The sequence below is a fragment of the Gobio gobio genome (genome assembly GCF_949357685.1).
Source record: "Gobio gobio genome assembly, chromosome: 1".
NCBI lineage: Eukaryota > Metazoa > Chordata > Actinopteri > Cypriniformes > Gobionidae > Gobio > Gobio gobio.
Genome location: NC_137097.1, coordinates 46,649,049 through 46,663,385, shown reverse-complemented (window position 1 = coordinate 46,663,385; position 14,337 = coordinate 46,649,049). Strand labels below are relative to the sequence as shown.

At 39.9% G+C, this 14,337-nt stretch overlaps 2 protein-coding genes across 2 annotated transcripts in view; both read right to left on the bottom strand.

The window, feature by feature from the left end:
• The window catches only part of mapk8ip3 (mitogen-activated protein kinase 8 interacting protein 3), a 32,336-nt gene extending 28,953 nt beyond the window's left edge, over positions 1–3,383 (bottom strand). Inside the window, exon 1 of the mRNA XM_079817501.1 lies at positions 3,020–3,383. Coding sequence (XP_079673627.1) covers positions 3,020–3,319 — 300 coding nt within the window. The 5' untranslated portion in view covers positions 3,320–3,383. The remainder of the gene's footprint in view (positions 1–3,019) is intronic.
• A 4,911-nt stretch (positions 3,384–8,294) lies between these two features.
• On the bottom strand, positions 8,295–13,821 carry jpt2 (Jupiter microtubule associated homolog 2). Its single transcript, XM_079835618.1, has 5 exons — positions 13,542–13,821; positions 12,572–12,723; positions 11,804–11,949; positions 9,903–9,945; positions 8,295–9,772 (listed from the first exon to the last, which is right to left on the bottom strand). The coding sequence occupies exons 1-5, from the start codon at positions 13,595–13,597 to the stop codon at positions 9,495–9,497; spliced, it is 675 nt and encodes a 224-aa protein (XP_079691744.1). The 5' UTR covers positions 13,598–13,821; the 3' UTR covers positions 8,295–9,494.
• Between the last annotated feature and the right edge of the window lie 516 nt (positions 13,822–14,337).

Here is a 14,337-nt window from a genome sequence, read left to right as displayed (position 1 = left end):
TGACAGAACCCTTTTCTTCTAAGAGTAAGAATGTGTGTTAATACAGGCTTGAAGTGGATGTTCTTACTGTGGCCATTATATTCTACTGCCATAATCCCACAGGATGCGAAATTGGAGAATGCTGTTTACTCCCTCTCTCTCTCTCTCTCGCTCTCTCTCCATCCCTCACTATCTCACTCTTCTCTCTCTCTCTTTCTCTCTCCATGCCTCACTATCTCTCACTATCTCTCTCACTCTGTGCTTTCTGACTGTCTCATAACATGAGAATCGGGTTACAGCGTCAGCCAGCCTCCTTCTATGAGAAAATTGATTACCCATAATCATTCTCCCAGTTTTGTCCTCTAGCAAAGCAAATAAATATTTATGTTGCTGCATTAAAACATGAAACAGAAAATAGGTATTTATTATATAGTTTATAGTATTAATATATGTTATGAGAGCATGTATAAATACCGTCTAGAGATAAAACATAAGAAAAAAAACACATTTAAAAATGCTGCTTCTTTGGAATAAAAATTGTAAACAAAAAAAAAGTACAAATATAACCAAATATATCTAGGCAGAAGAAAAAATAGACTACACACATGTATGGATCGACATAGTGAATCACAGCATTCCCACTGTAGAAATTGAAGTAATCAAGTAATGGGTGAGAAGCATCACTGCAGTTACTGCACTCCATCAGCACGTGTTCTTTCTCTGAATCATCTATGATATTGAAAAACGTTTGTTACATTTCTCAGTTATGACAGCTCTATCATCACTCTCCATTTTATTCTCACACGTTAAATCTTTACAACTACAACAATGACTTGCGCTTAAAGAGAGAACACACTCACGTTTCTTTCCAGCCTACTTACACTGTTTAAACTCTGATATAAAGCTTAACACAACTAGAATGCCAATAATGCTCTAGTTGTACGGTCAATAATATAGTTACATTTGGAAAATGTTTTGGCAATGTAAGCATGTAGTGCTGATGCTCGTGAAGGGTCTAAAGGGCATCTGTTCCCTCTAGCTGTCTGGTCATAGTAGTGCCTGTGCTGATGCACCAAAAAAACAAAACATATAAGAGTATTTGTCTGCATATGATTTATGTACAAACGTGTGTATGAGGCAATCTTTTCTTATATTTAGTGATTTATTTCCAGCAAAAATAGGCAGAGCAACACATACGATTCATGAGATAAAACAGAGGGATTTCTAGAGGAACTAATGCACATGGCAGGACTGTATACAGTTTCTCAAGTGGATGTCCCAGGGTCAAGGACAATGAATTGACCAGGTCAACACACAGACCTTAGGGAATAATTACTTCTCAAAGAACAGCAATAATTGTTTACGACGCCAGTACTGTGTGTAAATAAAGCAAGAAGGTAGTAGGCTACTTCATGTGAATGTGCATAGATACAGGCTTTAACCCTGTAAAGCCAAAAAAACTTTGCTTAAAACCTGTTGCAAACAATATACTTCATGCCTTCTGCCTTCACCTGATTGATAGGGAAAGTTCATACATTTTGAGTCTTTATGAGCCTTTTGAGTATAATTCTAAAATTGTCCCCCTTCAGGTCGTGGTGCGCGTGCCTTTTTGCTATCGTTTTTATTTTGCATCTTTAATGGTTTTTATAAAACAAACATAACTTTTATACTATAAGAATCTATATATATATATATATATAAAACACATGTTAAAATGTGAAATTTGAAATAAAACTGTCCAATTTAATAGATAAGGCTTTTGATGAATGTTTATTTGTACATCTCTTGGTCATCATTGTATTGCATGCTTTATGTTTTGCCCCAAACAATTTAAACAACAGAGCTTTGATTAAAAAACTAAGCATTTAAATGTCATCTTAAGATATATTTTTGGGAGATAAAGAGTGACAACTGATATTAGCCTATATGCATTTTATGTAGTAGTCTACTATAGCTACTCAACTTTTTTTCTCAAGTTTGGGCCTCTGAATAAATCTGATATTGTCCGAAGAAGGGTTAATAAACTGTTCCATATTTCACATGTCAGGCTTTACATGGTTAAACACCCCGTGTCAATGTTTACAATGCTCTTGTAAATGTATACAGACCAGTGATGCGCGGGTCAATGTATAAACAACCCGCACCCGACCGACGTTTTCAACTAACCCGCCCGCAACTCGGACCGCAAAAAAAAAGAAGAAAATATTGTACCCGACCCGCTTCCTGACCCGCATTTTTTAAAAGTAGTAAATGCTCATCGTAGCTCATTGGGCCATTGAGAAAATGTTTCAGGCCCTGGCGGTGCTCAGAGGTGCAGCGGCGAGAGCAGGCAGTTCTTGAGGCGGCCCATCATTTTCCATTTCAGCTCCAGATGCATATTATTGATGAACGCGATGTTTATGTTTCGACCCGGCTTGAAGAATTCATCAGCCCACATTTGGAAAACATTTGGAAAAGTGTGAAAGCCCTTAGGAGCGCAAACTGTTATTTTTCTGAATGCTGTATGATATAGCCTAGTGTTATGTAATACAGGCTTGATTTATTCATTTATTTCGTTAAATTTTCTTAACAATTAAGATGCTGCATGTGTTTATCCAGTCTAATCGAAGTGTGCGTCTCTCCCCCGACTTTCCCAACAAAAATCCCGCCCCCTCTCAGAAAATACATAAAACTGACTTTAAATGCGTTTAAAAGTAGCCTATTAAAATGGTACAATGGCATTGCTCAGTTCAACGTTTTGGGAAATCGGGCATTTTGTCCCGCGTCAGCATTTATTCAAAAGTTAATAACGCTCAACATTCAAAAGGTAAATAAGGATTTATTGACGATCCGACCGACCGTGACCCGAATATCATTAAAAATATTTTTGGATGACTCGTAACCGCGGGTAACCGCGGGTGGCCGCGGGCACCCGCTCATTTTGGATCAACCCGCGCATCACTGATACAGACCCAATAATGACCAAATAATAAACCTCTCCTGCTTGAATAGGACATTGTATGAAGAGAACGAGTGATGATGAGATAATCTTATTATTTACCTCCTCCGCCTGTTTGCGCAGCGATTTCTCCCGTTCATACTGAGTGATGAGTTGCTCGTTGTCCTCCTTGAGAAGTTCGAGCTCCACCTCATGCTCCTGGTTCTCCGTCAGAACCGAGTCGAGGTTCTCCAAAACATTCACCACCAGCGGCATCAGCTCCTTCACCACCTCCTCGTCGTAGCTCTTGATGAGGCGCTCGAACTCCCGGTAAATGCTGCTGGCCAGGCCCGACACCCGCTCTGACATGACAGACACGGCCCCATAATCGTCCTGGTACACCACCTCGTCCAGCTCCATCATCTTGGCGACGTTTGATCGAAGCTCGTTATTAGAGAAAGAATAAATAAATAACCGGCGACACGAATAGAAATGGCGAAATGTTTTCTATGAATTCATGACAATGTCATCAGGTGCACATGATACCACTGCGCTCCGCGGCCCGGTTTCACCAGCAACAGCCGGATTTCGGGACGCACGAACGTTTAATTTTCAATATTTTTCGATCAGACGGAGCGCTCGCGAGGGGACGAGCCCTCTTCCCCGCCCGTGCTCCGGCGCCAGTGTCGGCAGGGCGATCACACGCGTCTCGCTACCGCTCGATTATTCCCCGGTTGCGTTTGTCTCATCGCTGCACAGGAGCGAAATCCATCGCATCACATCACGCCCAACGAGCGCCTGTCTGACGACGCACCTGCCTCTCAACAGCCGCAGCTCGCGAGCCCAGCCATTACTGAAAAATCAATGGAGGGGAGGAAAAACGGCAAATAAATAAATAAATACGGGAATAAATGGCTACTGTGCGATGCGCGTATAGGTTCTCGCTGTCATTGAAAATCGGATGCTGATTTCTAGCGTTATGTCAGACTGATAATTTTTTTGGCATTAGAAATCAATCCGGTGGTTGACAGGGCGGCGGGGGTTCGTGATGCTGTTTCCGTCGGTGAGGATGGATGGGCCAGCTGACGTCACAGGAATACTGATGTCTCATTGCTGCTGCTGCTGTCCTCCTACAACGCGGATTGATAGGCACACCATTATTTATAGCCACACTTATGATTTAATATATCATATATCCCGTACATAAGTAGCATATTAAATGTAAACATTAACGCATTAATTAATACATACTTTAAAGGGGTGGGGAAACACTCAGTTTCAGTCAGTCTCATGTCAATCTTGAGTACCTATAGAGTAGCACTGCATCCTGCATATCTCCGAAAAGTCTTTATTTTTATTATAATTATAAAAGAAAGATGCGCTGTTCCGAGTCTTTCCGGAAAAAGCCGTGCGGCTGGGGGCGTATCGTGTGGGCGGAGCTAAAGAATGTCGAGCGCGCGCCGCTGTTACTGAGTTGAGTGCGTCTGAAAGCTGCGTCATCCCTAAAAGCGGGGAAAAACTTTATTCAACATAAAAAATGGCTTTTAATCAGATACAGCCATACATCTATGATCCGGAATCAGACCCAGAGGTTGAAGTTGAACAGGAGCAGCAGCAAAAACAACTAGAGCAGGACGTCGACTATGTGGTATAAGTTACACTAACTATATAATATGTTTAGCGGCTTGTGTTATTTAGAACACCATATCAAGCGCGAGTGTTACAATGTGTGTGTGTGTGTGTGTGTGTGTGTGTGTGTGTGTGTGTGTGTGTGTGTGTGTGTGTATGTGTGTGTGTGTTTACGCGTGGTTTGTGAAGACATGATTTGTAGTAAGCGGACTGGTTTTGCGCGTCAGGCTAGTGTTTACATAGAAAGACATGGAATAGTAGCGCATTTGAATGAAGAAGCGCACTTATTTAGTTCAACATATTTCCCCACTCTTTGTGTATTGTTGTTTGGAGTGCTTTTACAATACACAAACATACACATATAGTGGCCAGCTAAACAAATGTACACACACTATACATCGCATGCTCCATTGATCAATACGTGATCATGTTTGGGCTAAGTTACTTGATGGGCATAGGCAAAAACAGACATTTGAAGCAGTCAAACCTGCGGTTCCAACGTTGGGACCTTTATCGCTGGGACCGCTCCATCCTTCAGTATTAGGCGATCTGAAAATCCGTCGTCGAACTGGGCCTTGTTTATAAAACAATCGGCACCGAAATGCAGGGAACAGACATAAATATTTGCGCAACTCCGGGAAAGCAAATTCCATCTGTACGAGCCAGCGCTTTGATGGGCGTAGCCTATTTCTCTCTCTCTCTCTCTCTCTCTCTCTCTCTCGCTCTCTCGCTCTCTCTCTCTCGCTCTCTCTCTCTCTCTCTCTCTCTCGCGCGCGCTCTTCCGGTAGAATTGTCCGTACGGCCCATACAAGGAAATTCCGCCCTGTTGACGTCAAGCGGACCCATGATCGAAAAAAACTTTTCGAAACTTATGACTAACAGGAAGTACTAATTTTGGCAAAGAAATACTCCCATCAAACGTCCACCTTAGCTTTTGGAACTGTGTCCATGTTTAGCATGGGAATCCAAGTCTTTAACAGTGCCAAAAGATCAGTATGCATGAAACAGCATTTCACCCCCCCTTTAATGTGCTGTCTGTTAATCCTTCTTTGGCTTAATTTTTTATGGATTTTTTTTTAACGAGCTGCCAACACTAATAAATAAATCAATGGCCCAGGGAATCACACATAGAGGTCACTTTCCCATTCGAAGATAATCGGTTTAAGGCATCAGAAGCAATTTTTTAGAGCCGACCGCAAAAGTTCTTGCCAAACCCATCACAGATTGCATCATGTTGCTCGCTAGCCCCCACGCGTCTTCAAATGGCATTGCGATTAAGGCAATTGTCAAGAGAGGCTACTAATGCAAGTTGGTGCTAGAGCCAAATGATGTCCAGCTCCCCCTCTCTGGATCCAATGGGTGGAGTTATGTTTAGCGATAGGGTTATGGCTCCACCCATTGGCTCTGCTATGAGCAGCCTCTCCTCTGCAGATTCATGAAAAAAGTACATTTAGTTACATTTCCGTAAAACTTTTAGCAAACTTGTGCCATTTGCATTTCTGTAACATTGTATTGACCACTGATTCCTGGATAAAAGTCATAAAACTAGATCATAAAATTATATCAAAATCCACTACCTCATGTAGAATGCTGTCAATTTAAGAATACAAAAAGAAACATCATTATTGTCCTAACAGAAGGAAATGTAGGCCTAAATGGGAGTTTATTTTACCTTCTGATGGTTTTGGTTCATTATAGACTGAAAAATGTGGCATTTGGAATGTTTAAAAATTGCACTTCACGGAATGGAAACTTGGTTACTTTTGACAGAGCAATTTTTGGGGGTAAAATAAACAAATCAGCCACGAATAAGTAGTCTTTGATAATGTCTAAATCCAAATGCAACAAAAATAAAAACATAAAATTATGACTGAAAATACTCTTACATGCATTGGATTTTAAATAACTTTGCTCTAATTTTAACTTAAACCCTGTATTAATTGAAAATATTTATTTTAAGGAAATAATGGTACAACAACTGATGAGGGGAATATTGTCTAGTACCATGAAATCCATCTAAAATATTATAATAATATATATTAATATTATAATATACACTCACCTAAAGGATTATTAGTAACACCATACTAATACTGTGTTTGACCCCCTTTCGCCTTCAGAACTGCCTTAATTCTACGTGGCATTGATTCAACAAGGTGCTGAAAGCATTCTTTAGAAATGTTGGCCCATATTGATAGGATAGCATCTTGCAGTTGATGGAGATTTGTGGGATGTACATCCAGGGCACGAAGCTCCCGTTCCACCACATCCCAAAGATGCTCTATTGGGTTGAGATCTGGTGACTGTGGGGGCCATTTTAGTACAGTGAACTCATTGTCATGTTCAAGAAACCAATTTGAAATGATTCGAGCTTTGTGACATGGTGCATTATCCTGCTGGAAGTAGCCATCAGAGGATGGGTACATGGTGGTCATAAAGGGATGGACATGGTCAGAAACAATGCTCAGGTAGGCTGTGGCATTTAAACGATGCCCAAATGGCACTAAGGGGCCTAAAGTGTGCCAAGAAAACATCCCCCACACCATTACACCACCACCACCAGCCTGCACAGTGGTAACAAGGCATGATGGATCCATGTTCTCATTCTGTTTACGCCAAATTCTGACTCTACCTTCTGAATGTCTCAACAGAAATTGAGACTCATCAGACCAGGCAACATTTTTCCAGTCTTCAACTGTCCAATTTTGGTGAGCTTGTGCAAATTGTAGCCTCTTTTCCCTATTTGTAGTGGAGATGAGTGGTACCCGGTGGGGTCTTCTGCTGTTGTAGCCCATCCGCCTCAAGGTTGTGCGTGTTGTGGCTTCACAAATGCTTTGCTGCATACCTCGGTTGTAACGAGTGGTTATTTCAGTCAAAGTTGCTCTTCTATCAGCTTGAATCAGTCGGCCCATTCTCCTCTGACCTCTAGCATCAACAAGGCATTTTCGCCCACAGGACTGCCGCATACTGGATGTTTTTCCCTTTTCACACCATTCTTTGTAAACCCTAGAAAAGGTTGTGCGTGAAAATCCCAGTAACTGAGCAGATTGTGAAATACTCAGACCGGCCCGTCTGGCACCAACAACCATGCCACGCTCAAAATTGCTTAAATCACCTTTCTTTCCCATTCTGACATTCAGTTTGGAGTTCAGGAGATTGTCTTGACCAGGACCACACCCCTAAATGCATTGAAGCAACTGCCATGTGATTGGTTGATTAGATAATTGCATTAATGAGAAATTGAACAGTTGTTCCTAATAATCCTTTAGGTGAGTGTATATTAAAGGGTTAGTTAACCCAAAAATGAAAATTCTGTCATTAATGACCCACCCTCTTGTGGTTCCACACCCGTAAGATCTCCGTTCATCTTCGGAACACAGTTTAAGATATTTTAGATTTAGTCCGAGAGCTTTCTGTCCCTCCATTGAAAATGTATACGGTATACTGTCCATGTCCAGAAAGGTAATAAAAACATAATTAAAGTAGTCCATGTGACATCAGTGGGTTGGTTAGAATAATTGTTTGAAGCATAGAAAATACATTTTGGTCCAAAAATAACAAAAACCACGACTTTATTCAGCATTGTCTTCTCTTCCGGGTCTGTTGTCAATTCACGTTCATGACTCCGCAGTGACGATATAATACTTGCCATTTAAGATATCTTGAATTATATTTTTTCTCCATACTAAGGAAATCAGTGTGGCCCATCTCCAGTAACCGACATTCTTTGTGTTCAGCAGAATAAATTCATGCAGGTTTGTAACAACTTGAGGGTGAATAAAATACAGAACTTTCATTTTTATTGAACTCTCTCTTTAAGCATCGTGTACCGTACATACCCTGCTCTATACAATATTGACCTGACTCAGGAAGTTAAAATTCAGCAAGCACATGCACACAAGCAACTCTTTAAATGAAGATTTCTGTTTATTTTGAGCAACATGGTAAAACATCCTTTTATTGTCATGAAAAAAAAAAGCAACAATACAGCATACAAATGAACAATACAGAAGTGTATTGTATGAAACAGGCCTCTGTGACCTCATCACAGCCGGTCGAATTGCCGAGCAAACACTGAAGTATTCTGGGCAGGGATGGCACTAGTAATGTGGGAAATGCCCACACATGCTCACAGATGTGTCATATTTGACCTTCCAACTGCCATGTAAAGAATAAAGCAGATGGCTAATGGGAACAAAGGCCAAATTCAACAAAGTACTAAACAATCATGTCGCAGCAACTCTTTTCAAGTACTGAATCAGGCATATCAGAAGATTCTTTAAGGGTCTCTGGTTACATTCGAATGCATGTATGGACATTGTAATAGTATGATGTGTTAATGATGTCTGATTGTACACATTATTCTGTCCATTGCCAAACATGTGCTTCAGCGATTATCAATTGCAACTGTGCAGTTCGTTTTGGTTTTGCATCTGAGCTATTACTTATACATTTGGCTGTGTGTCTTACTAAAAAAAAAAAAAGAGAGAAATGAAGCCACCTTATTGCACAAAAGTAAATTTGCCATTGCCATCAGAACACATTCACTGAGTTTCAAAGGAAGATCTGAACACACTGATACTGAAGAGCTTGCTTTGGCGACCAACAGTGGTTCCAGTTGAACACGGCATAGACTGTACTGCGTTTCAAGAGGCAAACTCGCATTTAATACATTAGCAAATTGAGAGAACATAATCATACAGAGAAACAACAGTATATGCAAACCATTTGAAGGGAAATATAACCATTCAGTTGTTGGAGTGACAGTTTACAGTGATTTTAATTAGAAGAAAAAGGAGAAAGGAAAAGTGAGGAATGAATCAGAAAGTGCAAAAGCAGTAAAGGAATGCAGAGTGACAGACTTCAGCGGAAAGAATTAACCAAAATATTAAGTAAATGAGAGGATTTAGTACAGGATAAAAGCAGATGGAAGATGGGAAGTGACAATGACTGAAAGCAGCACATGAGGCTAATAGAAAACCACACTGGATTTTCCACCTGGTGGGTTGATCACTTTGTTGTGAGAGCGAGGTCGTGGTCCGAGGCGTGGCTCATGGTTTTTTTCTGTTGGTTGCTGTGTGGCTGGCTCAGGATTCTGATTGGCTGCAGGTGCAGGGACAGGGGCAGGTGTAGGTGTAGGGGCAGGTGCAGGTGCAGGGGCTGCCACCTCTTTTTCAGGTGTAGGTTGAGGAGTGGCTGGCTCCACCTTCACTTCCTGAACTACAGTCACCTGCTTAGGCACTGGGGCTGCAAGAGAGATTAAAATCAAATGGGAAAAGGAACTGCATGCCAAAAACACAGACTGAGGAGAAATAAACTGGGGCGTGAAGAACAGATGACTAATATTTTGTGAATAACAGGTTTTTTTTTTTTATACCTGGTGGATCTGGAGTAGCAGGTACACCCACACCTAAGTTGTCCTACAGAGAACAGAAGGGCGTTAGAGTTGAAATGGGTGGAAATAAAGATTTTCAGAGTTCAGTTATGGTTTGTGTTGAAAAACAAGGTTGCATTTATTTGATTAATACAAATATTTTTGAAAAATACAGTAAAGCAGTGACATGGCTTAACGCTAAGGATTTTTTTCCTACTGGCCCGGCTGGGCAAGTGGTCAATTTTCACTGACCCTACAAAAAAGTAGTAATAAACAAAGGAAGTACATTTGGCCTAGTTATTGTTTATGACCCATGTAACCTTAATAAATAAGGTTATGAAACTAAAAACTACTAGCCTATCTTATATACAAATTTTAAATATTGTTAAAGACAAGTAAACGGTCAGTAACAAAAAAAAAAAAGAACAAATAAAATTTAGAGGACCTTCACAAATAAATACAATAGAATAAACACAAAAAAAAAAAATACATAAACAGTGCTTTTCAGGTTTTTGCAGGCAGGTCTATTAGACCTATAGGTCTATAGAAATTGAATAAAATCTAAAACACTGCATTTTATTTTAATACATGTAATTTATTCCTGTGATTCAAAGCTGAATTCTCAGCATCATTACTCCAGTCTTCAGCGTCACATGATCCTTCAGAAATCATTATAATATGATGATTTGCTGCTCAAGAAAGATTTCTTATTATTATCAATGTTGAAACTAATTGTGCTTGCTTAATATTTTTGTGGAAACCATGATACATTTAAGGCTGCGTTCACACTGCAGGGCTTAATGCTCAATTCCGATTTTTTGAAAAAATGCGATTTTTTTTTGCAAGGCCGTTCACATTTCCAATTAAATGCAACCTTTTGTGATCTCCTGTGTGAACGTGAAATGACCCAGAAGTGACCCGTATGCGCAGAAGAGTACTCAACGGTCAACGACGTCACTTGTTGTTTACGGAAGTAGCCAAATATGGGTGTCAGCATTGGAGTTCGTTTAGCTTTATTAAAGTTATTTTCGCAACGGAGCCAGCACCATTACAACCTTCTCATGTTAAGAAGAAAATTAAAAAAGAGGAGGAGAGCAAGGTTTTTGGCCATGGCGTTTTGTGGAGCAGTGGTAGCAACGTCGGTACAGAGAAACGTGTGGGTGCGGAGCCGCAGCCAGGAGTGGTGGGATACTGATGTGAGTGGCTTTACTGATACCGAATTCGTCAGTAACTTCAGAATGACCAGATCCACCTTCAATTATGTTTGGGAGCGCCTTCAACTAACTTTGTCACGGGAAGAGACACGTCTGCGGCGGCCCATAACAGTGCAGAAACGCGTTGGAGTTGGAGTGTATTGGCTAGCAACAGGTGCGTACTTCTTTTATTGGCGGTTAGCAACTATTTCTTGTGCATTACCGCAACCACTGGACTGGAGTAAGGAACGGGAGTTACTGACTATTCTGTACTATTTTAAACAAACAAAACTAACAAATAAAACAAAATAAAAACAAATAAAGTAGAGTTTATATCCTTTTAAAAAGGCTTTTTATCTTCTCATTCCCGCCTACTTCAACGTACAATGATGACGTTTGTCGCGTATCAACGACGTGCGGATCGGATACATGTGACCTGGCAGTTCAGACTGAAGACGCATTTCAAAAGATCGGATATGCATCAGATTTGGACCACATACCCAAGTGGCCTGGGTCGCATTTAAAAAGATCGGATCTGTGTCGTTCAGACTGTCATGAAAAGATCAGATACAGGTCGCATAAGGGCAAAAAAAAAAAAAAAATCGGAATTGGGTCGTTTCAGCCTGCAGTGTGAACGCAGCCTAAGTAACAAATGTAAAGGTAATGCATAAAAAAAACAAGTGTACAAGGTGTTGGTTAGGGGTTGTCTACCTTCGGTTTGTTGGGATGACTTTTCACAGAAGGTAGGGTTGACTGGGCATCTCCAAAGATGTTACTGGATCCTCCACCATGGTGAGTTGGCCTGCTCCGAGTCAAAGGAGCCTCTGGCTCCCCAAATATCCCACTGCTCTTTCCACCTGAGACAATAAGAGACACATACATCAGAGCTTGCTAATATGCACTAATGCTAGTTGTGGCAATTACTGGATCATATATACTTGTTATAAATACATTCAAATAATAATGTACAATTATATTCCCAATGAAACAATATTCATTTACACAAGTGAATGTCAGCTTTGTAGCGGTGTTATTTTAGCATCACTTTTTTTATTTTAGCATGCAAATAGCATGAAATATTCTTACTATTCTAACAAAAGAGGACTGCTTATAAACCCAGAACATAAAGTCTCAAAACTAGATAACGTTTAATAGCACTTTAAACTTCAGATCAATACTTACCCAGTGACAGAGCTGCTAGTGTTTTAGCAATATGATCTTTAACCTTATCTAGATGTGCAATTTCATCAGTTCAGACTATGTATGATCTCACGGAGTTTACTGACTGGTTAATTTATCAGACTGAGGAAAAGGCTTTGATGCTGCTATTGGTGACAAGATAACAAATGCAAAAGTGCCCGTTTGCATAGTGGCTGAGCAAGACTCAAACACATAAAACTGAGTAACAGTGTGGTGATGAATTCAACTCGGAGTGTAAGAGGCCCGAGACAGAAAATGCACTGTCTGCTGAAAGCTCACCTGGGGGATTGGAGCGTTTGGGACTCCCCTGAGACTCTTCTGCAGGCGCAAAAATAGAGGACGACATTTTGTTAGGCCGTCTGGAGGCCGAAGTGTCTTCTTCATAACCACCAAAGAGATTGCTGGAACCCCCACCTGGAGGTCTTAGTACCCTACACACAGGCATACACATATGTACAATGATTCATAAGAGTATTATATATTAGGTCTCCTTACTGAGATTAATAAAATGACCTAAAACTACACGTAACATTGAAAAACAACGCCCCCACATATGAGAGGCGGAACATCGCATTTACAGTTGTGAGTTTAGGCGGTCCGGCTTTTATGGGCCAACAAGTTTTTTACCTAACGTCAAATGCTGAATTTTAATAATAATTCGTGTATTTATTTAGGAAAATGAAAGCCCTGCACAATAAACGAAACGCAAGCCTGTGACGTTATTTCGTTTCCGAACAACACCACTTTCAGGAAATGTGCCTACTTCAAAGTCTGCGTTGATCATACATTCATGTTTATTCAAAGACAACTTTTTTTTTTAAACAAAAACATAGCCATCATTTTCATTTGCAAATATGTTTTTGATAAAAAGTAAAATGCGTCTAGGTGGTTGATAAAACTTCTCTTTAAGTCTCGGGACATTTGCCGCTAACGGCTAACAAACAATATTGACTAAATTAAAACCAATATAATTTGTAACATCGTATTTTACCACCACATATACACACTCCACAGCTGTTTACTTAAAGGGTTATATATAGAAATTTGACCTCATACGGTGCATTAAATACAAGTATTGTCGCTTAGCTAATACGAGTTAGCATGTAGCGCTTGGCCATGCTAAAGTTCCTCTTCCACCCCGTAAAGAATCATGATTGCTGATTTAGATAAACATATGCAAGTGTCAACACCAAACCCACAACAAACACTGGTTTGCTCTCTAAATAAACTGTCAGCACAAAGCCCATACCTTGAACTTGGTTTGCCACTATTATCAATTCCCTGAAACATATTTGTTGAAGTCATGGTTGCTTGTCTCGGTCTGCTGCGACGTGACCCACAAACTTCGACAACAGCCCTCCTGCAGAAAGTGCTCTGCCACAACTGCTGAACTAGAGGATTAAATCCACAAAAAAACCCTCGTGAAGTCTGTCCGACCACGCCCAGAAAGGCTTGGACAGCTCATTTGTATTGAGGGCAGAACTGCAAATATGATAATGGGAATGGCTCTGTTAGAAATCAATCTGACTGAAGTCGAATTCTATTGGCTGAAAGGTTATATACGCCCAACAGAGTAAGTTCAGATGTTGATTGGTTAGCTAAAGGTACGTCTTACTTCAACTGTCTGCCGTTAAATAAAATACACCAATTCATAGAGAAAATGTATAGAAATTATATAATTTTTTATGACAAATAATGTCAAAGTTATTGAAAAAAGGCATGTGATTTATTATTACATTGACCAAACGATACGTTTTTTCCGTATGATTTCTGGAAAATCAGAATCAGTACTAACAGGATTTTTCAAAGCTTTTAAGATTTCTGTGAAGTGAGAAGACATTATTGTGCTTTCTGTGTTTTGTTTATTTTTGAAGAAGATGTGTTTTATTATGTTGAGTTAGGCTATATTGTTACGATCATTTAAAATATAGAATATAATTAAACTAAATATGTACAATAGCATAACAATTAAAATATTGAATATTAAATTATATGTACACTACATATATATCGTATATAATATAATATATATATAATATTATACA

What these genes read in the sequence shown, in the direction of transcription:
- jpt2 (XM_079835618.1), bottom strand. Translation starts at nt 13,597, where the DNA reads ATGACTTCAACAAATATGTTTCAGGGAATTGATAATAGTGGCAAACCA. An exon ending in AGTGGCAAACCAAGTTCAAG is followed by an intron (nt 12,724 to 13,541) that starts GTATGGGCTTTG and finishes GCCTGTGTGTAG; the next exon opens with GGTACTAAGACCTCCAGGTG. An exon ending in CAAACGCTCCAATCCCCCAG is followed by an intron (nt 11,950 to 12,571) that starts GTGAGCTTTCAG and finishes TTATTGTCTCAG; the next exon opens with GTGGAAAGAGCAGTGGGATA.